This window comes from Nelusetta ayraudi, unplaced genomic scaffold (assembly GCF_046127955.1).
Source record: "Nelusetta ayraudi isolate G7.1 ecotype Tasmania unplaced genomic scaffold, CSIRO-AGI_Nayr_v1 ptg000006l, whole genome shotgun sequence".
Taxonomy (NCBI): domain Eukaryota; kingdom Metazoa; phylum Chordata; class Actinopteri; order Tetraodontiformes; family Monacanthidae; genus Nelusetta; species Nelusetta ayraudi.
Window position 1 is genome coordinate 2,458,463 of NW_027466056.1, and position 25,639 is coordinate 2,484,101.

The window sequence follows — 25,639 nt, forward strand, 5'->3', positions numbered from 1 at the left end:
GTTCATGCAAAACTAAACAGGTAAATCTACACTCGGTACCTTTCGGAGAAATAATAATCTTATAAGCGACTTGTGCCCAGACTAAGGACATTGGCGCCATCTTGTGGCAAACACAAAGAGCTTCAATCACTCAAACTAGCACAATCATGCCAAGGCTTTTTGTGAACTGTGTGAACTGCACAAATCATGGGAACACACAGTTTGACATTTTCATTCTATTTTAACCTTTATTTTCTTGTAGTGCATGTGGACAAACTGTATATACATACATACAAACAATTCAGAATTATCAAAACAGAACTCAAGTCAATCTGAGAAAGAAGGCAAAAAAACAACAAAAAAAACAAACAAATACATTGTCTTTAAAAAGGTTTTCCCTAAAGGCACATTTCTCAATTGGCAAAGTATCCCAAATATTTACAGGGCTATTTTGAGCTGGGGATTGTTTTCTGAATGTCAGTATTTCCCACTGGTTGATTCACTGGTCACGGCAAGGTCAAAAGTCAAAATCGTAAAAGGTATTCAAACGGAATCTCGGAAATTGAAAAAAGCAGGGCAATAGTAGTGGACACAGACACAGGACATTTATTCCCACCCCTGGCCAGTGTTAGGTTTGAACGTTCTGTTCCCAAAGCAGAACATTTGGGTCAGAACCCCCCACGGAGCACAATAACAGTCAGGACATCTGCACTGCGCTTCAAATGGAGTCCAAGGCCTCCATCTGAGGTCTGAGCCGCTGCCCTCACACTGTCAACCGGTCCACGTATCCAAACATCCACGTCTGACCACAAGCCTCAGAGCCCTTTAAACGTAGCAGGGGAGGAAGGGTGGGAGTGCGTGCCTCCTTTTCGCCCCTCTCACGGTGATAATAACAGGAAGTTCTTAAAGCCACCTACTGAATTTTCAATCACTTTTGTTTCAGCAATACTCTGCTTTCAATCTTAGTGTGCAAAAATGAAGGAGCACAATGAAGACATCCAGCAGTGTTCAATAAACAAGCCAGGGCGAATAAGTGCAGGAAATCCTCAAATTTGATGTCTCCAGATGCTGAAGAGGACCTAAAAAGGAAAACATAGCACTTCATTGAGCAGCTACTTAAATGACACATTTTCTGGCTCTGATGTAACCGTGGAGCCCTGATGCTGCGACAAAACAACAACTCATCCGTCAGAACCCACTTGACATCTGCAGCGAAATGTGAGATGTGCATCGCGCAACCACAAAGCCATGACACACCTGCATCAACGTCCGTGCCAGAGCATATTTGTCGCTGGCGTAACAGCAATGCACTCGGGGAGCAAATCACAGCGAGAAGTTTGCAAACAAAGCGCCGGGATGAACCGGCCAGAGTCGTCAAGTTCATGTTATTATGACAAAATAAAAGGCACATGTGGAAGAAGCCCCGTAGGGGTGTTTTCTGGTCTGAAAGGCTCAAATCAGGACATGCTCCCCCGGGGCACGAAGCGGCCAGAGTTTGTCTTGGTGTGAGTGTGTCGCCAGAAGCGGCACTTTGAAAAGAAAGTATCCTTAACTGCATTCAAAGTGTAAAGAGGGTCCTTCCCAATCCCAAATACTCAGCTTGTATAAAAATGTGGAATTGACTTTTACATGGACTCTTAATGACTATTACAGTTAAATAAGTTTTGACATTTAGGTCGATTTTCAGAAAATCTTCGGAAGCTGTTCCAGATATGCTCATTATGATAATTTGGAGGAACAAAAGTTCCTCCAGTCTTTGTTTTTATCGTTCACCATCATCTTTTGGGGGGTGGATTTTCTACGATATTTTGTTTGTATTTTTAAAAAAACTGATTCATAGCGAAAAAATGTAAAATCGCCGGCCTCCTCAGGAACAGCCACAGTGGTCCACAACCATGGACGGGATCTTGCCGTAGATGATCTGCTCCTTGCGGTTGAAGTAGAGCATGTTGATGGGCGACATCTTGGTAGGCGTGCAGCAGGGCCCCGCCGTGCCCCGTGGGTTGGCCTTGTTGACCAGGTGGGCGTGCGGGTACTGCTGCAGGTGCAGGAACTCACACTCGCCGGAGCAGTAGTTGGCCCGGTAGCGCTTGGGTGCGATGATCCAGTCCCAGCCGAACTCCTCGAAGTCGACGGTGAGTGGGTAGCGGCAGCAGCGGGTCTCAGCCGACTCCTCGTCGCAGTTGAGGCCCGAGTCCCGGCGAGACCTCTTGGGGTTGTCAAGGATCTTCACCTCAATGAAGGGTTGCTGAGTGAGGACGAGATTGAGCGGTTAGAGAACCCACCCAGGCACCGTTGGAACTTAACAGAACCAGCCGTAAATTGCATTACCAGCCCCTCCTCCCCAGGCTCGGCCAAGGTCACCGCCAGGTCTTCCCCCTTGGAGTCGTAAGCGTTGATCTCGATGCCGTAGTTGGTCTCCGGTTGGCGCAGCCAGGCCTGCAGCAGGGACTTGATGTCGACGCTCTGCCAGGAGCCCGAGCCGGCGTCCGTGTCGATCTTTAGGGAGCGGATCCGGACCCGGGTGCTGTTGCCCTCCTTGGCCGGCTTAAGGCGAGATATCTGCAGGAAGACGGTGGTGACCATGTCGGCGGGCCGCAGGTGAACCCAGAGCTGGGCACGCAGGATGTTCCTGGGTTGGATCCTGGGGCTGAGGCTGAAGAGGCAGCAGGAGGAGAGCTCGTCCTGGGCGATGGGATTGGCTGGAGGGGGTGGAGGTGAGACGCTGGTGACCATGGGTTGAAGCGATGCAAGAAGAGGACTTACGAGACACCTCACTGTCGCTCTGTCGCCCCCTGATTTTGTGTCAGCCGACCTTTGACACCTACCACCTACTGTAAACTGTGAGTGATGTCACTTGGGACAGCAGCCTGTAGCACAACTGCAGTTTAAGACTGCTAACCCCATGACCTTTCCACTCTCAAATAAATATTAAACAGTCTTAAAAAGCTGCATTCCTTGATAACTTGTTGAGAAATTACTTTGAATAAAAGGAAATTGAGGGGAAAAAACAGGGTATCTGTAAGTGTTTGTCTTATGAGAAATGGATACCTTAATAGTGTAGCCAAAAGACCTAAATGGCTGGAAAATCGTTTTTACGCACAGTCTGTTCTTACACACGACGCTCAGGTGCACGAGCAAAAAGGGGAAGCATGGCTCTGCCGCATACTCACGCATTGTGGCCATGGTGATGATGGTCTCTGTCGTGGCGTGGTCCTCCTCCTCCACCCGCGGGTCGTACTGGTCCAGGAGCTGCGTCAGCGGCGGCGCCTTGGGCAGCAGCTGGCGAATCATGTCGCGGCTGATGTTGGGCGCCTGCTCCAGCCGCAGGATGTTGAGGATGCGCGACTTGATGATGTGGATGCGCATCTGCTTGCTGTGCTCCCGGAAGTCGCAGACGGAGCACTGGTCCTCGCCGTCCGCCGCCAGCAGCCTGGCGCTGTGGTTGCTCTCCGGGGGGGGTCCCGCCGAGGAGGCGGCGGCGAGCAGCAGAAAGAGGAGCATCCTGGAGGGAACAAGAGGTCCGCGGCGCCCGCGGAGCCCTCTAATACGAGTCAGTCCCCGCGGCTCCGCACCCTTTGATTGGCTGCGAGGAGGATCTATTTCCGAACCGAAAGGCGACTTTTAAAGAGGTAGCGTGGTTTTGCGATACACTTACACAACACGTAGAAGTTTAAAAAAAAAAAAAGAAGCTTTGTGGAGTCAGGTGTTGGCCCCGCCCCCCCAACTCCGCCTTCTTTTCACAACCTACTATTCGAGTAGAAGATCCAATTTAGCAGGATGCTGTAAACAGAGGGCTAAACGCGTTGTTTCCAGGGGACTCAGGAGAACTTTTTGTTTCCTGCTGGGGATAATAATTAACCAGCCGAGGCTCGACGGAGTCTGGAAGTTTAACTGCAAATATGATGTTTGACCTTTTGGTGACAGGGGAGATGAATCCCTCAGCTGCTGCTTGTGTTTGCGGCTAGGTGAAATACCTTGAAATTTAACAACACCAGGTGACTTTTAGACATTTGAGGCATCCTGAGAGGCGCTGCTGAGGGTGGTACACCACTCCTCCCACCCGCCGTTGGGAGGGAACTGGTTGAGCCGCCTGTTGATCAGCACAGCTCAGAGAGACTCCACTCAGCAGCAGGCCGCCTGGCATCAAATAAGACAGGATCAATTTTTTATTTTTAAACTTCCATTCAACTGTGGATTCTCGTCAATTAGGAGGCATTTTAATCGTTTATAATGGTAAGATCTTCAGGTTTTTTTTCCTTTAGCATTTGGTCTTTGTGATTTTTAATGTTTTTGGATAAACAGACTCCACTGCAGGTGAAAGGGCAGCCTCTTGTTTTTAGTAACACACTTCTGCTGCTGTTGCTGCTGCTGCTGTAGGCTAAATTGCACATCTTGTAGTTTCTTTCTGCAGCCACAGAGCACCGCGGCGGCTAAAAGAAAGTCCCTCAGCCTGCGGTTGGAGATGGGAGGCCATGAGTCCAGGTGCTTGCCGTGGGCCCTGGTGGACAAGCGGAGGGAGGCAGAAGGCCGAAGTGAGGCGCGCCAGGAGGACGGCGAGGAGGCTGCGACTCTGCCCCCCTCGGAGGAGACGGACCCTCCAGGGGTCGGCAGGGAGCTGCTGGAGTTCGCTGAGAAATTGTCCGAGGAGGTGGTGGCCCAGGCTCTGCTGCTCTGCTGGGAGGCCGAGATCTGTTACCAGGAGCTTCCCTTCATCGACATCCAGTGTGAATACGTCATCTGAGCTCTTCCGAGGTTGAGGAAGATAAAAGCTGCCCACCCTGAAAAGGCTATTTTTTTGGTGAGTTCTCGCTGTATCATGGAAGACTGGACGATGAATGCAGAAAAATACAGCATTGTCGCGTTATCAACGACAAATACAATGCAATCTTAAACTGAAGAAAAATAGGTTAAAACAGTTTGTAATTTGTTTTATTCCCAGTTGAAGTACAATAATAAATGTTCAAGAAAACATCTATATAACTATATGTATTATATAGCCATAGTTAATTAGTGTAGTGGTTAGTTATGTTACAGTTTTATCAACATTAATACTATGGGGGTGTAGAAATATTCATGCATAGTCCAATAGTTGCACTCTTTCCATTTTAAAGGATTTAACCTTGACCTCCTCCTGCCACTAGATGTCCTCATCTGTTCCATTAAAACCTGTTGGCACCCTTTCCTTCCTTTGTCAACCAATCCAGATTTCTTTTCACATGCAAAACAGATGTAGAAATGACACTTGCGGAGACAGCTTCGTCCGTCACGTTCAGCCCACAGCGCCGCCACTCCCTGCCAAGGCGTCCGCAGGCTGCAGAGATTCTGCAACCTGTTGTTGTTTGTTACCTCGAAGTTCCACCCTTTCCTTTCCGCCTGTCAACTCACCTGGCCCCTGCCCTCAGGCACTAACATCAGGAATCAAAAGCACTTCCTCAATACCTCAGCGAGCTGCTGGATCGGCTCCAGCATGGCTAACGACACACAAACGGCTCTTAAACACACGAGGGGACAGAAAGTTGCCCTTCTTTCAGTCCTTTCTTAGATCATCACACAAGAGATTCAAAGAAGAAGACGAAAGAGGAGACTATTTTCAGTTTCTCGTGGTGTACTATTTTATTTGCAGACGATCAACATTTCTATTGCAACTGCTTCCTTGCCTGTTCGTTACAAAGTAACTAGAGCTGAAGGTGCTATGATTGCCTCTGTAGTTTTCTCCTTCTCGGGGCAGGTGCAGCATCTGCAAAAAAAACATTTCAGTTTGTCTGGAGCCCATTCATGGTTTTCAACATGTGCGTGTCACTATCATTTATGTCTTACCTTTTAAAAGGGCCCACGCCCACGCCCACGGCCACACCCACCACCACCACCACGGCGATTCTTCATTCGCCGCATTCGACGACGACCACCGCACTCGTCATCCTCGCTGTAGCTCTCGCTGCTCCCACTGTCGTGGCCCTGGTCCCCATGGCACCCACCGCTGCCACCTCTGCGACGCCTGGGGCTGCCGTCGTCACGGCGGCGGCCACCTCGCTTCCTCCTTCGAACCCTGCGTCGACCGCCGTGGCCGTCGTCCTCACTGACGCTTTCCAAGCTGCCACTATCGTGGCCCTGGTCCCCATGGCATCCACCGCTGCCATCTCTGCGGCGCCTGGGGCTGCCGTCGTCACGGCGGCGGCCACCTCGCTTCCTCCTTCGAACCCTGCGTCGACCGCCGTGGCCGTCGTCCTCACTGACGCTTTCCAAGCTGCCACTATCGTGGCCCTGGTCCCCATGGCACCCACCGCTGCCATCTCTGCGGCGCCTGGGGCTGCCGTCGTCACGGCGGCGGCCACCTCGCTTCCTCCTTCGAACCCTGCGTCGACCTCCGTGGCCGTCGTCCTCACTGACGCTTTCCAAGCTGCCACTATCGTGGCCCTGGTCCCCATGGCACCCACCGCTGCCATCTTTGCGGCGCCTGGGGCTGCCGTCATCACAGCGGCGGCCACCTCGCTTCCTCCTTCGAACCCTGCGTCGACCTCCGTGCTCGTCATCCTCGCTGAAGCTTTCATAACTGCTGCCGTCCCGCCTCTCGCAGCGTTTATCATCATCATGATCGTCATTGTCGCAGCTGTCACGGTGATCGTGCCTGTCAGGGTCACGACTGCCGCAGGACCTTGTGTCCACGTCGTAAACAGAGGCCGACTTTCCTAGTAACACATAAATCAAGAGGTGGTTTTAAAAAAATCACAAGCATCAACAAGCAAAAATACAGAGATGAAGCATTCAGTCCTCCTACCTGAGCTACTGCCGAACATCTTCTCTCAAGCGCTGTTTGTCTTTGTGACACCAGACTGGTCACAAACACGGCACTAAATGGGAGGCAGAAACAGGGAGGTTCACGTTCCAACATTTTGCTGTACCTGTTTGACTTGATAGTCACAAGCACGCTTAAAATAAACTGACAAAGAAAGCAATTGGAGGTGTGTGTATTTATTTTATTTTTTACTAATTATTAACTAATTTGAAGTTACAAAACTTTGGGGGGGAAGAAGCCGCCAAAGCAAGTACTTTAAGTGTCATTGCCGAGGAAAAATACGATTAAAAATGTTAAACCCTGTACATCGCTTTGTGGTGGCTGTGTGAAGCCGCGTTGGCTCGTTTTGACACCGAAAACCAGTCAAACTCTCTTCAAAGGCGGCGGCACGGCAACAACACAAGTAGGGTTGGGCATCGAGCATCGAGCATCGACTGGAACTGGTTCTAAGGTTCTGATGCTCCCGGAATCATTCAAATGTTTAAGTTTCGATTCCAAGGGGAGGGGCAAACCCAGAGCAGTGTGCAAGTAGGGAGTGATGGAAAGTGTGCGCCGGCGCTCCAAGGTTTGTCTTCACTTTGCAAAAGAAAATGATAAAGCAGCTCGCTCCAAGGTTTGTCTTCACTTTGCAAAAGAAAATGATAAAGCAGCTAAATGCACAACCTGCAAAACGGTTATTTCGTGCAAAGGAGGGTGCACGACTAACATGATCAAGCCCAGCGGGGTGTCACCCCCGTTCACCGCTGCGTGTCTGCTGATGTCATCGCGCTGAGATCGCATGATGAAGTGCTACAGAATTCAATGCTGTGTCTCAATTCAGGTTCTGCGTCCTTGAAGTGCGCATTTTGAAAGGAAGTTGCGTCGTAGCACTGCGCGAAGGCTTGTCCCAATTCCCGAGGGTCCTTAGGATGCGTACTCGGAAATACGCACTCGTTTTAGCCGATTCAAAGGATGCACCGCTACAATCCTTCGTGCACTTGGTTATCCCATGATGCTTTGCGTGCTGCTGCAAAGCATTGTGGGATCCTGGGAAGTCAGCTGAAATTAGTGGCATCTACTGGCAAAGACACAACATTCATTCATTCATTCATTTTCCATTCCCGCTTAGTCCCGAGCCGGGGAGGCGGGGTTTGGTCCGTCCTTCTAGGCTGGGAACTCTAAGAACGCTTCCTTCAGACGGAGGACACTCGGTCTCAAGGATGCAGAACCTGAATTGAGACACAGCATAAGAACGCTTCCTTCAGACGGAGGACACTCGGTCTCAAGGGTGCAGAACCTGAATTTAGACACAGCATATGAGAACACGCCCTTAGTTGTTGGCCACTTTTGGCTGTAGTGGAATGATGACGTCGTTCACGCCAGACTTGAAGCGGCGCGCACCTCCGCGGCCGTTTCCCGCCGAGCGATTGTTTCGGCGTCTGGTCCATTTTGTGCGCGAGCAGCGGGCGAAACAGCCAGAGGACAATGAACAATTATCGAGCGCTCGTGGAACGTGATCGAAAACTTTTGCATCAGTGCTTGATATACGCCGCGACTGGCGCGATATTATGATTTAGCGCACGTGACGTGCGGCAGGTAAAAAAGGTGGGGATGTCCCGGGTGTCCCAATTCCATCGCAAGCCGATCGGTGCGGAGCCGATTACCACCCGGGTCGCTTGCCGGGTTGTTTGACCCGTTATGTCGCGCAACAGCGCGGCTCGGTGAGCAGATTCCACTGCCACCAAATGCTGATTAGTAACTGCGGTCAAGCCAGCCAACAGTTCGGCAAAAGAGTTAGCGGGACATCACCACGTTTTTTGGCCAGTGGAATTAGGGCGAGAAGATGTAGATGAAGTTCATAGACTTGATAAATATAATGTGAGAAATTCAAAGTAAAGTTCATAAAAGTTTATAAATTTTAAATTAATCGAGAAAGAACTTTTTGACCCTGCCTCTTAAAAAGAATCGAATCGAGAATCGCTCAGAATCAGAATCGAAACTGGAATCGGAATCGTTCAAATTCAAACGATGCCCAACCCTAAGTGGCTCGCCGACAGCACTGTCAATCACGTAAGCAGCTGCTGCCCTCTAGTGGGCATCCGAGGTGAATACATCTGCGGGCGACCTGTGTGAAGTTGGCCTCCCACCCTCAATAAAACCTTTTTTTTTTTTTTAAATACTCTTTATGATCTAATTATTATTATCTAAATTTTTTTGTGCTTTGTTTGTGCAGGTTTGTGCTGCAAAAAAATTCGTTTATTGACGATAATTGGGTGGGGGGCTGAGTGCCCTCAAGTTGACCTTTGCAATAATGTTTAATATCTCAAAAACGAAAGTACCACAAACCAAACATTTTTGCAGCGCAAACCTGTATAAACGAAGCACAAACGATTGAGAGTATTTTTAAAAGCTTCACATTATGCCGAGTCGGTATCCGCGCTCCCGTGACTCGCACACGCTTCGGACATGCACGTACGAAGACGTGACGCCATTCTCAGACTTTTATTTTCTAGCCTTTTAGAAAATATTAAGGAGACTAAAAGTTCCTAAATGAAAGTATACAATATAAACATATGCTATGAATCATGAGTTTGGTCGGAGGTTTCCTGTAAGTCATTTTATAGACGTTTATTTATGTATTGCGGTCGATGGGAAAATGCTTTTTTGGGCCCATGGGATTTTATTTTATTATGTTTTTTGCTGCAATACTTCGAGTGACCACCGGGAAAAATCGGCGCACTGTCATATTGCCAGTCCGGTATCCATCTATCCATCCATCCATCCATCCATCCATCCATTTTCAATACCAGCTTATTCCTGAGCTCAGGGTCACGGGGGTCTACTGGAGCCTCTCCCCGCTGTCACGAGATGAGGGCAAGGTGACACTCTGGACAAGTCGCCAGTTCATCACAGGGCCGCAGAGACAAACAAGGACAAACAACCATTCACACTCACATACACACCTACGGATAATTTTGAGTTTCCAATTCACCTCAAATGCATGTTTTTGGAGTGTGGGAGGAAGCCGGAGAACAGGGGAGAAAACATGCAGACACAGCGAGAACATGCAAACTCCACACAGAAAGGTCCCAGGCCCGGAATTGCACCCACGACCTTCTTACTGTAAGGCGGCAGTGTCACCCCAGTCCAGTATCCAGTCTTTATAATACATCCATGGTGAACCAATGCCATATTCATTAAATTCCGGTCCTCCACCCGCCTCCCCGCCCCGGCATGCGCACTGCCAGTCCGGGGGCACTCGGGAACACCTGTGACTGCCGTGTAAGCGCCCCCGCCTCCGCTAGGGGGCAGCGTGAGAGCGGCTGAGGATGGGAAGGATGGCGGCGTTGGGGCAACTCACGAACTAGCCGTGATGTCAGTGAGTAGTTGTCAGGACGGCAGAGAAGAGCTGCAGGAGCGCAGGAGCCGCGGAAACCATCTGAGAGCAAGAAAAACACTCGATTGATTCATTTAGACAAGGAAACTGAAATGCACAGCTCTCGCCGACGTGATGCTGGTTGATGGCATTGATTGGTCCAGTGGAAGCTCTGCTGCTTTCTGTAAGTAGAATCTTCTAAATAAATAAATAAATAAATAAATAAATAAAATAAAATAAAAATAAAACATATATACATATATATATATATATATATATATATATATATATATATATATATATATATATATATATATGTTTTATTTTTATTTTATTTTATTTATTTATTTATTTATTTATTTATATATATATATATATATATATATATATATATATATATATATATATATATATATATATATATAAATATATATATATATATATATATTTTATGAGCAAAATGTAAATGAATCCAGTAGGCCCAGATCTGCATCCAGATTCCTGTTTTTTGGGTGTTCATAAAATGTAACAAATTCAAAATAGGAGCCACATTCTTTAAACGTCTTCTTGTTTTCAAATTTTCTTTCCAAAAAATGAAGGCGAAATCAGATTTTAAGTCAAAAAATTAATTTAATAACTTGCTTGTGCAACATGTTAAAGACATTAACACACTGTCAAAGTGAGAAAAGAGGACATAATATAACAAAATGAAATAGATTAAATGTCTTATTTTCCATGCCTTATGTTGAAAAAAATTATGATGTATTTGTTTTCTCTTTTCATTAATATGTTTATTCGGGAGTTTGACATAGAATTTGCCAGAACAATTACAGGGACATCTTAACAATCCTTAACAAGTGAACCATAAGTGAACTAGTCGCGTGAAATCCTACCCTCCATGTGAAAATCCAAGACTACAGTGTCTTGTCACAACGAACTGTACTGACATGTTTGTTTCCTCACAGCCTCCAGGCGGTCGAGTCCACCCTGATGGCCGAGGCAAAGGTGTAATGGCGACGGTGGAGGGCGAGCCGAGCTTCCCTCCAACTCCACCTCCAACTCCTCCACCAGTGGCAGCACGGATGGAGGTGTGGAGGAGAGGGGAGGAGGTGGAGGAGGCCCCGGACGAGGGGCTGGTGGAGGTGCTGCTGCGGGGCAGAGCCCCCTGGGGCTTCACCCTGAGGGGAGGCACCGAGCACGGCGAGCCACTGCTCATCACTAAGGTGCCACATTTCTAAAATCTATACGTTACATTTCACACCTGAGAGGAAAACTTTGAACTTTGACCCACCCCACCCCTGTTTTGTCATGTCACTCAGCTACGTGTTCAGTGGGTAAAATGGCAAAATGAGAATTTAAAGAGAATAATAAATATGGTACAACTCATACTATTTGTATAACTAGGACACGCACAACACATATCTAATTAAACAAATTGTTTTAAAAAAGACAAGCTGAGGCAGCTCAGTGCACTAGGAGCTCGCTCAGGTTACGCTTGTGTTCCACGTTTAATTTTTTATCGCGGTGCTCGGGTTTCAGAGGAGGATGAAACTGTAGCGGATGAGAACTACAAAGGGAAATGAAAATGATTTTTTTTGCCCTTTCAATCAACAGTTGTTTAATTCACTGAAAAAAATCAACAAAAAACTTTGAAGCGGTAAAGCAGACGTCAACGGCTACACAAGTGGCCATTAAAGGAACTGCAGTTTTGTGTCTTGCACACCTTTAGGTGGAGGAGGGCAGCGCGGCGGCAGCCGTGCGTCTCCGGGCCGGCGACGTGATGGTGCGCGTGAACGCGGTGCCCCTGTGCGGCTCCCGACAGGAAGCCATCTCTCTGGTGAAGGGCTCGCACAAGACACTCCACCTGGTGGTCAGGAGGTAACGCGACCGCCCTTAAGCTCTGTCATCCAGTTTTTAATTTTTTTATTTTGTTATTTTTTTCCTGCCATATGGTGAGGCCCTGCAAGGAGAGCCTGTCACTGGCGCCCCCTGCTGAGCTCTCTGGCTCAAATCGCCTCTGGTTCACTTGGGGTCACATTTCTGCAGCAAATAATGGGCGACGTCATTCCAAATATTCAAATTTCAGCATTTTGCAGTAACCCAACTGTCGAAACATAGATTATAGTCGCTGCTTATTAACGCTCACTACACTCATTATGTTTACTATGTCTCACTCCTGCCGCAAGTGTCCTGTCAGAGTCGGAGCGCCACTTGGCCGTAGAGTCTTAAGGCCCCCGAATCCAATTACTGGCTGCAAAGCCTCAGACGGGGCTAAGCTGCGGGGAGGGGTGGTGGTAGTAGGGGTAGTGAGGGGGGGCGGGAACAGGTAGGTGTTTTCTTCTGCTGTAGCCACTTGTCGCCTCCTCTGAGGAGCTTGGAGAGCCGACAGCCAAGAGAAAAGAGCCGACCTCGTGTCGTCAGAGGCTGTGGCGAGGGGAGCGATCGGCGTCAGTAGCTCTGCCAGGGTCGGAGGTCAAGCGCCCCCACCCCGGCTCTGCCACCTACACCCCTTTGTTTGCGCAGGGAGTGGTACGGTCCGTGTTGCCTAGGTGAGTTGCAGCTCCGCTTTATCAGCGCAGCCCATTGTCTCAGGGGCTTCCAGCCGGAGTGGGCGCTCCCGCCTGCCGACGACTCTCACAGGCTTCCAACCGCTGGGAGGTTCGGCTTCTCTCACGCTGAGGTACTTCCCCTTATTCCTCTTCTTCCCTTTCTTCTTCTTATTCCACTTCTTCCCCTTCTTTTCCTTCTTCCTCTCCTTCCCCTTTCCGTGAAGAGGCGGCATTTCACTCCTCAGGATTTGCGCCGTTAGAGCAGGGTCAGCTGTACAGGTGCTCTCTCCTTCTTCCTCTGTGGTGGAATATGATGGTTGACAGTAGTGATGAATCTGCAGCAAAGTTCATTAAAGTGAAACTTGTCAAGTTTAGAGGTGAAACCAGGTAGAAAAGTAACAGAGCAAAAAAAAAAAAAAAGCTGAAGAGGGTGTTCCATCTCCCACATCTTCCTGTTTACTGACTGATGAGGAGGAAAAAGGGACGTTTTGCAACTCTCCTCCTCTGACTGTGTCCAGAAAGTGATGATTAACCAAATAGCTAACTGTCGCTTAAGGCATTTCACAGGGGCTGAAACTGAGCTGATAGGAAATAGCCTGACAATTCAAGTATAAAAGAGTCGGATTCAAAACACGTTTGAGTGGGTCGTTTGTCAAAACCCGCCGTCCACCTCGGGCCTTTTTTTATCGCTCCTCCTCCTCCCCCGCCACGGCAGCCGATAAGCCCAACTGTGATGACTCCGGCACTTTCTATTGAGGCCTCGCCTGGGCCGCCAGTCCTCACCACTGGAGCTGGTGAATCAGCAGGATGTGTCAGTGGCGAGGGCCACTGACGGCAGGGGCGGCGGCCAGGGGAGGGCGGGGCTAATGAGAGAGGGAGGAGCAGGGGCGGAGGTGATGGGGCTGGCGGGTAAACAAGCGCAGGGGTCGGCTGCGTGTTTGTGCGGACACACACATTAATCTAGCGCAGAGAGAGTTTGGCTGCAGTGACAAAGGACCGCCTCATTTTTGTCCACCTGCTCCTGTCTACATTATCTGGAAGCTGCTAAGCTGAAAAAAAAAGTTAAATGCTTTGAGTCATGTCATTGCATATATGTCTGCTGAAAATGTTTATAGATAATGGAGGAATAAGTGTAAGTCATAGTATCAGCTTTCATTTTTGGTCCCATGGTGAGTTATTGATTGATTGATTGATTGATTGATTGATTGATTGATTGAGTGCGTGATTGAGTGATTGAGTGATTGATTGATTGAGTGATTGAGTTTCATTTGGACAACTTTATCTGAACTGAAGTGAAAATTAGAGGCAGACTAACACTCTCTGTCATTATCTTAAAATGAGCCTTGATATTATATTGAGTCTTGTTCCTCCGGTGGCCTTCCAGCTATTTGCTGAGTCCTCGTGAGGAGGTATGCTGCATTGCTGGGTGGGTGGACTTGAAGGGATTCCACCTTCAGCCTCCGTTGGTGGACGTTTGTTTTTTTCCCAACACGGCCTGAACGCAGCAGCGCTCGCCAGAGGAGCCATAAAGAACTCCTTTCTCTCGTCCTGCTGCGGTGGAGTTCCTCCTCCTCCACCTCCTCCTCCACCTCCTGCCCCTCCGCTGCCTCCCCGCGCTGACCTGACAGCGGCTGCTATCTGTGAAAGCACACAGAACATTCCAGTCCGTGCCCTGCTTCCTGACAAGGACACCAAAGTTTGGCTTCCGCAAAAGGGGATTGTGCAAAAAAAACGGGATTAGAAATCTTCACCAAAGAGATAGCGGCTGAGGGAGTCAGTGGGGATGTGGAGGTCAAAGGTGAAACCGTGTTCGGTCTGACGCTTAGAATTAACTTCAAGTCTTTTTATCGAAACAGATTTAAAGTTGCTTAAATCTGCCGCCGGCTTTTTGTAAGGAATTAACCTAAGAAAGAGCCAGGAACTAAAAGTATAGAACCGACAGTCAGTTGTTTTGGTGCTTCCCGTCTGTGATGTCACAAAGGGCCACGCAGGTACCCTTAATGGGTCAGTTGTGACTGTGGCACCAGCCTAGAGTTGCAGACGCCCACCGAGACTGACTCGTGTCCCCCTTTTAAACACAATAAAAACTCTAAACAGATGGCTAAATATGCTGTTCTATGGACATCTAGTCTTTGTTTTTTTAAGATTTATCACATTGATCCTTTGTTGAACATGGCACCTTTATTTGTCCCTCAACCATATGAGTTCAATGTTTTTATGCGTGTTTGCTAGCATGCCTGCAAGCATGCCAAATCAACCGAAACGGACGCAACAAGTGTGGGCAGTGACTCAGATCTCCCAGCAGCCCCGGCGGCGGCTCCTGCTACTCACGGTCCAAACTTGAGATTACAACGAGGACGCCGGGGCGGGCAGGACAATAACTCCTCCCCCCTCCACCTCCCTGCTCTCATAATCCTCCCCCCGTCCTCCTCAAGTAAATCTCCTCTGTGGCGCAAGGTGGAGTGTGTGTGTGTGTGTGTGTGTGTGTGTGTGTGTGTGTGTGTGTGAGCAGCAGTAGCAGGAGGAGGAGGTCTTATTCCTGGGAGAACTGCTCTCTGCCGGAGTCCCACTAGTAGAGAAGAGGAAGAACTTCAGAGCTACTAAACAGCAACTTGTTCTCCTCCTGCCTCCAACTGAAGCCGCTTGTCAGGTGGTAAGTTGAGCCGTTGCCATGTTGCAGCTTTGTGATCACGGCCCGAGTGAGGCTTTGAAAGGGATTTTCAGGCTGAAATGTGTTTGTTTCGGGGGTTTGAGCACCAGAAGCAGCAGCAGCAGCAGCAGCAGGAGCAAGAGGTTGTTTTACTCCTTTGCAGAAGCAGAATATTGTCCGACCTGCCAGCCACAGTGGCAGGTGAGGTGGTTTTGACAGTTCTGGGATCTCTAGGCTTAACACCCGTTTGTTCTAATCTGGAGGTCCTGGTTCTGGTCCTGTTCCTGGAAGGGAGGGAGGGAGCGGTCAGATGGATATCTGTGACACATCAGCTGTTGTCCCCCGACAATAGACCCTAAACAGGGGAAACGGTGGGGGGGGGGGGGGGGGGGGCAGAGAGGGGCACATTAGCATTTGCATTGTGTTTGGAGGCAACGCAGGCTCTCACTTTGTGTTTGCGTGCTTGCGCGCATGTGTGTGTGTGTGTGTGTGTCTGTGTCTGTGTGTCTGTGTGTGTGTGTGTGTGTGTGTGTGAGAGATGCACACAGCAGAGGAAAGCTCTTCCCAATTTAAAGGAGCAGTTCATGTTCGAGGTTGGTCGAGGCTTTTGCGTAAAAATGTCCAGAAGAGGCAGACGTGAGAGGGATGGTTGGTCCTCCCCTGCATTCCTTGGCTGAAGGAATGCAGCGGCCTGGTGGGGTTAAAGGAAAGGCTGTGGAAATCAGCTCTTAGTGATGTCACCAAGGGGCATGAGTCTTGCTTTAAACACAGGGCTGAACACAGGGTCGAAGAAGAGCCCGTGAATTTGTCTTGGCTCCTTCAAATTTTTTTCTAAAAGCTGCTCAGCTGAGCTCCAGCTGGGCCATATGGCCGTGACGGTTGTGCCTCCGTGTCCCGGTGTGAGAGCCCTGCGCTCCCAGGAGGAGGGCCAGTGAGAAGCCGACAGGAAGTCAGCTGACGCTGAAAGGGCTGCCCCGGCGGCTCGGACCTGATATAATGCAACGCTATCAACTTGTTCTCTCGCACCTAAAATCTGCCATTATTTAGCTTCAAACTTCTTCTTCTCCTTCCTCCTGATCTGCTGCTTGCGATCCCCCGCAGGGTCTTAAAATGGTTGACGTGGTGTCGCCACGCAGCATGCCGTCCGAGAGCGAGGTGCACGTGGCGAGGAGCTTTCTCACCAAGATTTTGCGCAGCTCCATGAGGTACTAGATCCATGAGGTACTAGGTCCATGAGGCACTAGGTCCAAGAGGTGCTAGATCCATGAGGTGCTAGATCCATGAGGTGCTAGATCCATGAGGTACTAGATCTATGAGGTACTATGTCCATGATGTCCTGTCCTGTGCACCCCTGCTCCGCCCCGCTCATCTGTTTGGATCGCTGCCCTACTCCATTGTGCTACTGTGGCTCTTTTCTAGAGCAGTTCATTGTGTTTTCGTGTGTCTGCTCAGATTTGACTCCTCGTGAACTTCCCCCCTCAGTCCCATCGTGCTCAGCTTAGTCATGTCTCGTTCTAAAATCAACTTTAACTCCTCTTTTCTGCCCACACGCTGACTAGGAGGCACCGCTTCAGACAAGGGTACATATAAGCTCCTGCTCCGGTTGTCATTGACCATTTTTCATTTTAACCCACCATTGTTTACGTTACAGGAAGAATGATCCGACCTCGCGTCCCCATTCTTGGCACACCCCCAAGCTGACAGAGGAGGAGGGGCCAGAGGAGGCTGCCAGGAGGAGGGTCGGTTCAGCGGCAGTGTGGCAGCCTAAACATGAAGCTAGGTGAGACATCTCGGACTGTATCGCTGTAGCACAAGATCAGAACTTCCAGTTAACTCCTTGATGGGGAACCTCAGACCTGCAGAATCAACAGTTCCTGAGGACCAGAGTTCCCAGCAGCAGCAGCTAGCAAACCAGTTCACCTCGGCGAGCAGCATGGAGAGACTGGAACGTCCCTCTCCACTCTACCCAGCGAACCGTCTCTCACCGACAACCTACCTGGGTGGCGGCGCCGAGCAGCCCTGCCTGTCCATTGGCTCCTCCCCTCCAGCCCAGCTGGACTGCAGCACCGAGAACATTTTCTTCTTCAAGGGCCTCCAGGGCGAGCAGGCCGACCGGCAGCGGTTCCTGCACCAAGGTAACGGGAATGGAGGTTGGGTGGAGGAGCACGCTGCTGCTGCCGCTGCCACCACCACCAGAAGGCCAGCAGTCAGCCCTGTGTGGCAGCTGCCGGAGAAGAAGAAGTCCCAGTCTCCGCCTCCGCCGCCACCACTGCGCAGCGACAGCTTCGCCGCCACCAAGGTCTTCCCCTATTCTGAGGGGCCCGTTGGCCCAGCCAAGGTCAAAGGTCGCTCCTTGGAGAAGTCGGCCGACAGCCAGGGCTTCCTCCGGCCCCAGGGCTCCACTCACCTCCACCCAGCCTTGGCTGCTGACAACGCCCACAGCCGGCTGCACCCGGGGAGGCTCTTCTCGCTCTCCAGCAATGACGTCCGACACTCCCACCACACGAAGGTGCCGCCACACCAGCGACAGCACAGCGACGAGAGCGCCCACTACCTGCAGGTGCGCTCGGCACCACCTGCCAAGACCCAGAGCGTGGGTAGCTACTACCGCAGCCTGCAGGACCTGCCCACCGACGTCTTCGGCCACAAGCAGTTGCGGCACTCGACGGCGTCGGCGGCAGGCTTCGCCGCTAGCGCTAGCCTAGAGAATGGTGCCAGCGGTGGCCACAAGCGGTACTACGGCAGGCTCCCGGCGCAGGGTGGCGAACTTCAGCCCCGACCAGGCGCCAAAGCTGAGAAGTTTCAGTGGGCGAACAGCAGCGAGTCGGTCTACCAGAGCTGCCTGAAGGCCGGACACAAGGCCAAGTATTCGCTGCCGCCCTTTCAGGTGCCGTACCCTGCCGACAACCAAGAGCGCCGTTGCCCTCAGCTGGGGAACGGCCTGCAGTATGACCGCCAGGCCGCCGAGCAACCTGGCCGCAGCCACAGCCCAGAGGACGTGACAAGGAAAGTCAAAGGCGACACCGGCGAGGCCAAAAAGCAGCTAGGAGCGGCCCAGCAGGGCGGCGGCCCCCAGAGGCTCCAGGACCCCTGGGTGCCTCAAGAGGACCAGCGCATCTCCCCGCTCAAGACCCCGCTGCTGCACTCACTGTGCCAGGAGAGCAAGACGCTGGCCGAGAGGCAGGAGGTTGCTGATGCTGCTGCCGCCGCCAAGGCAGGCCGGCGCAGCGACCGCTACGCCACCACGCTACGCAACGAGATCCAGCAGAAGCGAGCCCAGCTGCAGAAGAGCCGCAGTGCCGCCACACTGACATGCGAGGGCGCCGAGGAGGACGAGGACGCGGAGGAGGAGGAGGAGGGAGAAGGGTGGAGGTCAAAGGCAAAGACGTCCTCCGGCGTCTCGTCCTCCAATGCCTACAAGGACCACCTGAAAGAGATGCAGGCCCGTGTGCTGCAGGCCACCTCCTTCCAGAGGCGGGATCTGGAGCCGCCCGCGCCCAGGGCCGGCAATGGGCGCGTGCGAGGGCGTAAGCGCCTCCCGCTGGCCAAGAGGACACACTCCTTCTCCGAGCCAGACAAAATGGACAAGGTGGGGGTGGAGCTTCAGGGCGGCTCCCTGGGCGAGCGGAGGAAGTTCTTCGAAACCAGACCAGCTTTTCCCAGACCTGTCCTGAGGACCGGTGGCAACGGGAACGGCGACCCCAGAGAGATGACGTCCGTCGCGGGGGGCAGGCAGGCGACCCTGCTGGAACAGCAGCAGCAGCAGCAGCAGAGGCTGGGCACCTTCGCCGAGTACCAGGCCACCTGGAGCATGAAGCAGAAGAAGAAGACGTCGTCGGAGGCCAAGGCACAGGGGAGGTTCCACTCTGCCGAGAACATCCTGGACACCGACGGTGAGGAGAAGGCAGCGTGCGTGCACGAGAGGTCTCGGTCGTCGCCCTCGGCCGACTTCTACACAACGGTGAGCAGGACGACACAGCGGTGGAGCATCTTATTTGGATTTTTTTTTTTTGTAATCCCCAAATCTGCTTCAGCAGAGTGTCCCACCGCCGTGGAGGGATCAGCCCAGCCAGCAGGGCGGCACCGGCTGCAGCAGCAGGTAAGCTCCAGTTTCACACCTGCAAGAGTGCGCATGTGTTTCAACAGCAGCAGAGGCTGTGACTTCTGGGAGCGAGGACGCCTCCCGGTGTCTCCTTTCAGCGTCAGAGATCCTTTTTTTCTGTGTCACGCCAGCTCTGTTTTTTTGGGTGGTGGGAGCTCATGTTTGTGTGAACAGTATGTCCCCTGGATTCCTGGAGCCAACTACACCCAGGGTTTACAAAACAAGACAAATCCAGGAGATAGAGCAGGTGGGGAGAGGCGGGGTGGTGGGTCAGGTGGGGGTGTTACAGCTGCAGGGGAATCAGTGTTGTTTTCCTCCCATGTACACCACCACATTCTGGGCTGAATGGTGAAAAATAATCCAAACTGGATGGTGTCATGTGAGCGGGGCAGGGTTTTTTTTTGTTTTGTTACAATTAATACTTCACAGTTAACAACAAACTTCTAACAGTTGCTTAAATCTGCCTCAGGATATTTTTTCCCATGTTATACATATGAAGATGTTACTCTAACTATACCTCCCATAATCACATACTTTTTTTCCTATCAAACAACAATCTTAATGGTATGTAATTTAGTTCTGGAAATGAACCCTTTATAATGTCACAGAGATCACAATACATTAACTCTCTCCTGCAGGGTGCTAGCCCCGCCCTCTGAGACCTCCTTGTCTTTGTCCCCTTCTAAACATGTGGAGGCGGTAAACACAGGGCTAAACACGCTGTGTCTGGAGCCTCAAAGCAGAAACCTATAAAGCGGAACTATAAAATCCAATAAAATGCTAAAAATCTTATTATTTTTTTATTTTGGACCCTCAGTGGGAAGCCTGAGGGCAGGCAGCAGCAGCAGGAGCAGGGTGACCACGCTCCAGAACCAGCCCCAAGTACCGAGGGCCCCATCCCAGGGCCCGCTGACCACAGGACCAAACCAGACGCTGCTGGTTCCTGCCAGCACCTGGCTCCGCCTCCCCAAACCAAGGGTCTCACACCGCCGCCCAGGTCCCACATAGAGACCATGCCCTTGTCCTCCTCCTCCTCCTCTTCCTCCTCACATGCCGAACCACAGCAAGATGGGACTCCTAGCAACGCCTTCACCACCCACGACCACTTCCCTCGCCCTAGTAGCACAACATCGGCGGACACAGGAGGAGGAGGAGGAGGAGGCGGAGCCCAGAACGGCGAGGAGAGGGAGCGACCCGCGCTGCTCCTACCGGCGGATCGCGCTCGGTCCCCCTCGCCGCAGTTTGCGCCCCTACGACTGACGGACAAGCCGCCAGCCGCGTTCGTGCAGGGCGGCTCACTGCTCGGGTAAGCAGCTTACGGGACGAGTGCCTTCAGGTCTAAGCTCCGCCCACCCATTACATAAAGACCCGAGGCTTTGGATAACAAGTTCAGGAGTAAACAAGAGCGAAGATGTGAAGAGGACGAGCCCAGGATGTACAATAGTTTCCCGTCATTTGACCTCTGACCCCCTATAGCCGTCCTCCAATCAATAGCAGCACAAGACACCACTGATGTTTGTGATGAAATTGTCTTTTCATACTCTTTCATACTAGCCTTCTGCTCTGCATCACTAAGAGGAAGGAATATTTATTTTTTAATCAACAATAATATTAAAGAAAAGATAATCATAAATAAATGACACATACCTTGATGTACTAAATCCATGAGGTTCTAGGTCTATGAGGTACTAGATGCATGAGGTACTAGATCCACGAGGTATTAGGTCCATGACGTGCTGTCTTGTGCATAGTTCATAGTCGTTCAGAAATGATCTCACAACTTTCAAACTTTCACAACTTCATTTTAAAAATAAGCAGGACTTATATATTATATATAAATATGAAGAAAAGCTGTCAGTTTATCCTGTAATTTTATTCCATGTTCTTCTAATTGTAAATTGTTCGAATTAAAATATGTTTTTTTTTTCTCTGAAGTTCAGACTAACATGTTCCACGTGTCCCTACCTATCCAGGTCAGAGGACTTGCAGCCTCCAGCAGGGGTGGAACCCTCCTGCCCAGTAAAGAAGGTTCCCGTCCGGATTGTTCACTGCGAGAGTGGCGTGGAGCGCGGGGGCGGGCCCTCCTACCTGCCACAGAGCGGCCACAACAGCTCCGCCCCCTCCGAGCCGCCATGCCGCCTCCCCTCGGGCGAGTGTCCTGCCACCTCACCATTCTGCCCCTACAGCCGGCCGGCCCCGGAGCCCGGCCCAGGGGGCGCTCTCCACTCCCGGGAGGACGCCAAGAGGGAGGAGCTGGCCCGGGACATCATGGGCCGGGATAAGACCCTGGTAGACATCCTGGACCAGAGTGGCCGCAGAACCACAATGGACCTAATGGAAGGGCTCTTCCCCACCGAGGAGCAGCTCCTGGAGGGGGCGCTGCAGCGCCGCAGGGCCTCCTCCAGCTCTAGGGTGCCCCCGTCGTCTCCAAGGAGCACAGACAGGTGGGTGGACAGTGTCCTCCAGTGGTCGAAAATCTCATGACAGACATAAGGCTGCACAATCTCATTAATAGAATGGAATAGAATAGAACAGAATAGAATAGAAGAGAAGGCATTTGTTAATCCAAAATTGGGGAAATTTGCATAATTACAGAAACAAAAAGTAGTGCAAGGAGGGAGATGTTATATCTATTAAAAGAAATAAAGAAATAAAAAGAAAATGATTTTATTATTTTATATTATTATTAGTAGTAGTAGTAGTGGTTGTAGCAGTAGTACAATAGAATCAAGTTTATTGCCATTTGTAAGTTAAAAACAGATTAAAAGAACTACACTCGAATTCCTGTGCACGTTTCTGAGTCAGTCGTAACAAAATTAGCAAACAGACTCTGCATTGGAGGCATAAGTTGTGAGGTGCAGGAGAAAGAAAAAATACACAGTACAGCTCAGCAATATACAGACACAAATGAAATACAGGCAATGATGAAGAACAGATAAATAGACAATGAACTGGGTTTGACCCAAAATGGTTACATAGACATTGCCCATAGGTAGTTTTCAGGTAGTGTGGTCTATTGCACATAAATTGTCCAGCAGGGGTTGGTATTATTTCCAGTTGTTTGCTTTTGATTCTTTGTTTTCATCTCTGTCTGAGAGTTTAAAATCCAACTGGAAGGAGCAGCAGATTCTCCGTAGACAGACTTGCTTTTTTTGTCTGGGCAGGAGGGAGGACGAGGACATCTCGTCCACGTCAGCAGCAGCGTCCCTGGTGCCCAGCTCCTCCTACTACAGCACCTCAGCCCCCAAGGCAGAGCTCCTCATCAAAATGAAGGACATGCAGGAGCAGCTGGAGGAGCAGGAGTCTGAGGACGAGCTGGACGTCGACCTTGCCAGCAAGAAGGTGAGGAAATAAGGAGAAGAAAAAAAAAAAAAAAAAAACACCTGCAGGGACGGTTGCAGGTTGACTTATCCTTCTTTTTCTTTTTTTTACCTTGCTCCTCCCTGTCCTCCACATCCTTTTCAGCAAGAGCTGATCTCCAGCCTGGCGGCCAAGCTGGAGGTGCTGCGTGAGGCCCGCCAAAGCCTGCAGGAGGACGTGGAGGACAATGAGGCGCTGGGCCGGCAGGTGGAGGCCACGGTGCAGCGCCGCTGCCAGCCCAACCAGCTGGACAAGTTCCGCATGTTCGTGGGCGACCTGGACAAGGTGGTGAGCCTGCTGCTGTCTCTGTCGGGGCGGCTGGCCCGCGTGGAGAACGCCCTGAACAGCCTGGAGGAGGAGGCGCCGCCGGAGGAGAAGGTGAGCAGCCTTCCAATGATCTGTTGTGTGATTGGGATCAAGTTTTGTTTTTGCAATGAATACATTCACATTTACCAACAAAGCTGCTTAAATCTGCCCTGGGGTGTTTTTTTTCCTACTTACGATAAGAAACTAAACTTGGAAGTCAAAATCCAGAAGCTACATGATATGACATGTTTAGAATGATATGATATGATATGATATGATATGTGGATAAGATAAGGTAAGATATAAGATATAAGATATAAGATATAAGATATAAGATAAGAAAAGCTTTTATTGATCCCCCTTGGGATAAATTTTGGGTTTACACAGCAGTACAGAGGAGTAAGTAGCAACGTATAAAGTAGATAAGTAGAGCTCAGAGCTAAGGGAAAGACACTAAGAAAACCATATACAGAGAGAAATTTGAAGTACTGTACACAAGGTAGCTAGTGTGACCACACCCCCTGGCAGGGTGCCGGCCCCGCCCCCCCGAGACCTCCTTGTGTTTATCCCCTTTCTAAAAATGCATCAAGTCCAACAATTTCTCAGTTTAAGGTGGAGGCTGGAAACACCAGGCTAAACACACTGTTTCTGCAGAGCAGCAGCAGAAAAAAAGCAGAAAAAAAACAAAAGAAAACATCAATGCATTATCTCTTTCGTTATTTCTAGCGGACCCTGACCGAGAAGCGCAAGCTGCTGATGCGGCAGCACGAAGACGCCAAGGAGCTGAAGGAGAACCTGGACCGCCGCGAGCGGCTGGTCTCGAGCGTGATGGAGGCCCACCTTGACGCCGAGAACCTGGACGACTACCGCCACTTCGTCAAGATGAAGTCGGCGCTCATCATCGAGCAGCGCAAGTTGGAGGACAAGATCAAGCTGGGCGAGGAGCAGCTCAAGTGCCTGGTGGACAGCCTGCCGCTGGAGCAGCGGCCTCGGCTCTGAGGTCGCCCCTGCCGAACTTCCTGGAGAAAAATAGTTCCTTTCTTTGGGGGAACCCGTCACTGGAATTCTTCTTTTCAAAATCAGGATCATCTGAATTTTTGGACAAGAGAAAAACGCTGCGATTCCCGTGACATCTTCACATTAAAGGTCAAATATCTTCCCAGACTGATGCTTTTATTTTGCCATTTGGAGCTGCGCTGGTCAAGTTCCCCTTTTGTGTAAATGTAAAGAGACGCTTATTGTAAGCCTGCATCAGCCTATCAGAAAGAAGGGGGGGGGGCTGTTATTTCTCTGGTTGTTGTACATATTTGAACTCTACCGCCCCCCGGAGGACGAGGCCCAGTGGTGACGCCAAGCAAAGCCACAATTTCCGACAAAACCAACCACCCTGTATGTCTGTCTATCATTTGTATTTTATTGTATCGTCACATTTAAGTGGAGCTGATTCACCCGCTGCTTGTGGCTGGGCTTGTAATTATCACCCGCTTTTTATTTTGAGAATTTTTAAGTATTATTTTCAAGTTATTTATTGTAGTCCCAATCACTGTTGAGGGCATCAGCGACCCCTCCCCCAGTAATTTATTCTGACTTCAAATGTATTATTTTGATTATTATCATCATTATTATTACTGTTATTATTATATCATGAAACAAACAGATTGATTCCAAATATTCTAAGGTTTTTACAGTGTTATTCCAACCGGAAGTCCTTCACTCCACTTGGCTCTGTGATGTATTTTGAAGTGTGTTACTTTGCTGAGGAGACTTAAAGTTTCCCACCCCGACCTTCAAACAATAAAACTGTTGATACGAGTTGCCTGCTACTGCTGCCGCTGCTGCTGCTTTGCATCAAATCAAACCCTTGTTGTCGCTGCTGATTGGTTGTCAGTAAAACCTGTGGAATTATTAACTTCAGCAGTTGGCATTTCCTGTCACTGGGTTAATGATTAACATACCCTTTGAAAATCCCCCACTGATGCCTCTGTTTTTTTATTATAATATTTTGGTCGTCCATCAGTGACGCAGCGAGTCTGTGTAAACATCACCCTGTACTTTTACGACTTTTTACGACAACAGGCTGCAGCTCCTGGAGTCGTTTCCTCTTGTGTCAAACGTGTTGCCAACGTGTTGGGGGAAAAAGCAACTTTTGCAACTTTTATATTTTATTTCATTTTTTACCTGATTTGGAGTCACTGCCGAGTTTGTGGTTAGTGCTGCCGCCTCAGAGCAAGAAGGTTGTGGGTTCGATTCCGGGCCTGGGACCTTTCACCTTGTGTGGAGTTTGCATGTTCTCCCTGTGTCTGCGTGGGTTCTCTCCGGGTTCTCCGGCTTCCTCCCAAGGTCCAAAAATATGCATGTGAGGTCAATTTGACCCTGAGCTCAGGAAGAAGCAGGCACTGAAAATGGATGGATGGATGGAGTCCAAGGACACACACACAAACACACACACACACATACAAACATAAAAAACACATTTTTTGTTCGACTCCAAGTAGAATTGCGGGTGTCTTAAGTTTCCTGGAAACGGGCGTCCGGTCGATTG

The 25,639-nt window shown here is 50.2% G+C and overlaps 3 protein-coding genes and 1 long non-coding RNA gene across 8 annotated transcripts; 2 read left to right on the forward strand and 2 right to left on the reverse strand.

The window, feature by feature from the left end:
* Positions 1–207: 207 nt before the first annotated feature.
* On the reverse strand, positions 208–3,633 carry LOC142880825 (growth/differentiation factor 8-like). Its single transcript, XM_076014784.1, has 3 exons — positions 3,153–3,633; positions 2,311–2,681; positions 208–2,227 (listed from the first exon to the last, which is right to left on the reverse strand). The coding sequence occupies exons 1-3, from the start codon at positions 3,481–3,483 to the stop codon at positions 1,847–1,849; spliced, it is 1,083 nt and encodes a 360-aa protein (XP_075870899.1). The 5' UTR covers positions 3,484–3,633; the 3' UTR covers positions 208–1,846.
* A 35-nt stretch (positions 3,634–3,668) lies between these two features.
* On the forward strand, positions 3,669–5,164 carry LOC142880842 (uncharacterized). The gene is made up of 2 exons (XR_012925477.1): positions 3,669–4,215; positions 4,381–5,164. It is a non-coding gene; the product is annotated as an uncharacterized LOC142880842 (long non-coding RNA).
* A 421-nt stretch (positions 5,165–5,585) lies between these two features.
* Positions 5,586–6,815, reverse strand: LOC142880834 (uncharacterized). The gene is made up of 3 exons (XM_076014796.1): positions 6,758–6,815; positions 5,800–6,668; positions 5,586–5,719 (listed from the first exon to the last, which is right to left on the reverse strand). The coding sequence occupies exons 1-2, from the start codon at positions 6,774–6,776 to the stop codon at positions 5,803–5,805; spliced, it is 885 nt and encodes a 294-aa protein (XP_075870911.1). The 5' UTR covers positions 6,777–6,815; the 3' UTR covers positions 5,586–5,719; positions 5,800–5,802.
* Positions 6,816–10,043: 3,228 nt separating this feature from the next.
* Positions 10,044–24,909, forward strand: LOC142880847 (protein Shroom2-like). Of its 5 annotated transcripts, XM_076014815.1 has the most exons (11): positions 10,044–10,314; positions 11,096–11,353; positions 11,860–12,008; positions 16,981–17,109; positions 17,184–19,290; positions 19,367–19,428; positions 20,249–20,737; positions 21,405–21,875; positions 22,596–22,773; positions 22,897–23,169; positions 23,824–24,909. In XM_076014815.1, the coding sequence occupies exons 1-11, from the start codon at positions 10,276–10,278 to the stop codon at positions 24,094–24,096; spliced, it is 4,428 nt and encodes a 1,475-aa protein (XP_075870930.1). In that variant the 5' UTR covers positions 10,044–10,275; the 3' UTR covers positions 24,097–24,909. The 5 variants fall into 5 exon arrangements, with proteins under 5 accessions (XP_075870930.1, XP_075870938.1, XP_075870951.1 ...); XM_076014823.1 differs by lacking the exon at positions 10,044–10,314 and having other exon boundaries at positions 11,219–11,353; positions 11,837–12,008; XM_076014836.1 differs by lacking the exons at positions 10,044–10,314; positions 11,096–11,353 and adding an exon at positions 16,431–16,534 and having other exon boundaries at positions 11,840–12,008.
* Positions 24,910–25,639: the final 730 nt, after the last annotated feature.

What these genes read in the sequence shown, in the direction of transcription:
- LOC142880825 (XM_076014784.1), bottom strand. Translation starts at nt 3,483, where the DNA reads ATGCTCCTCTTTCTGCTGCTCGCCGCCGCCTCCTCGGCGGGACCCCCC. An exon ending in CATCACCATGGCCACAATGC is followed by an intron (nt 2,682 to 3,152) that starts GTGAGTATGCGG and finishes CACCCCCTCCAG; the next exon opens with CCAATCCCATCGCCCAGGAC. An exon ending in AGCCTGGGGAGGAGGGGCTG is followed by an intron (nt 2,228 to 2,310) that starts GTAATGCAATTT and finishes GTCCTCACTCAG; the next exon opens with CAACCCTTCATTGAGGTGAA.
- LOC142880847 (XM_076014815.1), top strand. Translation starts at nt 10,276, where the DNA reads ATGGCATTGATTGGTCCAGTGGAAGCTCTGCTGCTTTCT. An exon ending in TGGAAGCTCTGCTGCTTTCT is followed by an intron (nt 10,315 to 11,095) that starts GTAAGTAGAATC and finishes GTTTCCTCACAG; the next exon opens with CCTCCAGGCGGTCGAGTCCA. An exon ending in CAGCCTAAACATGAAGCTAG is followed by an intron (nt 17,110 to 17,183) that starts GTGAGACATCTC and finishes GGGGAACCTCAG; the next exon opens with ACCTGCAGAATCAACAGTTC.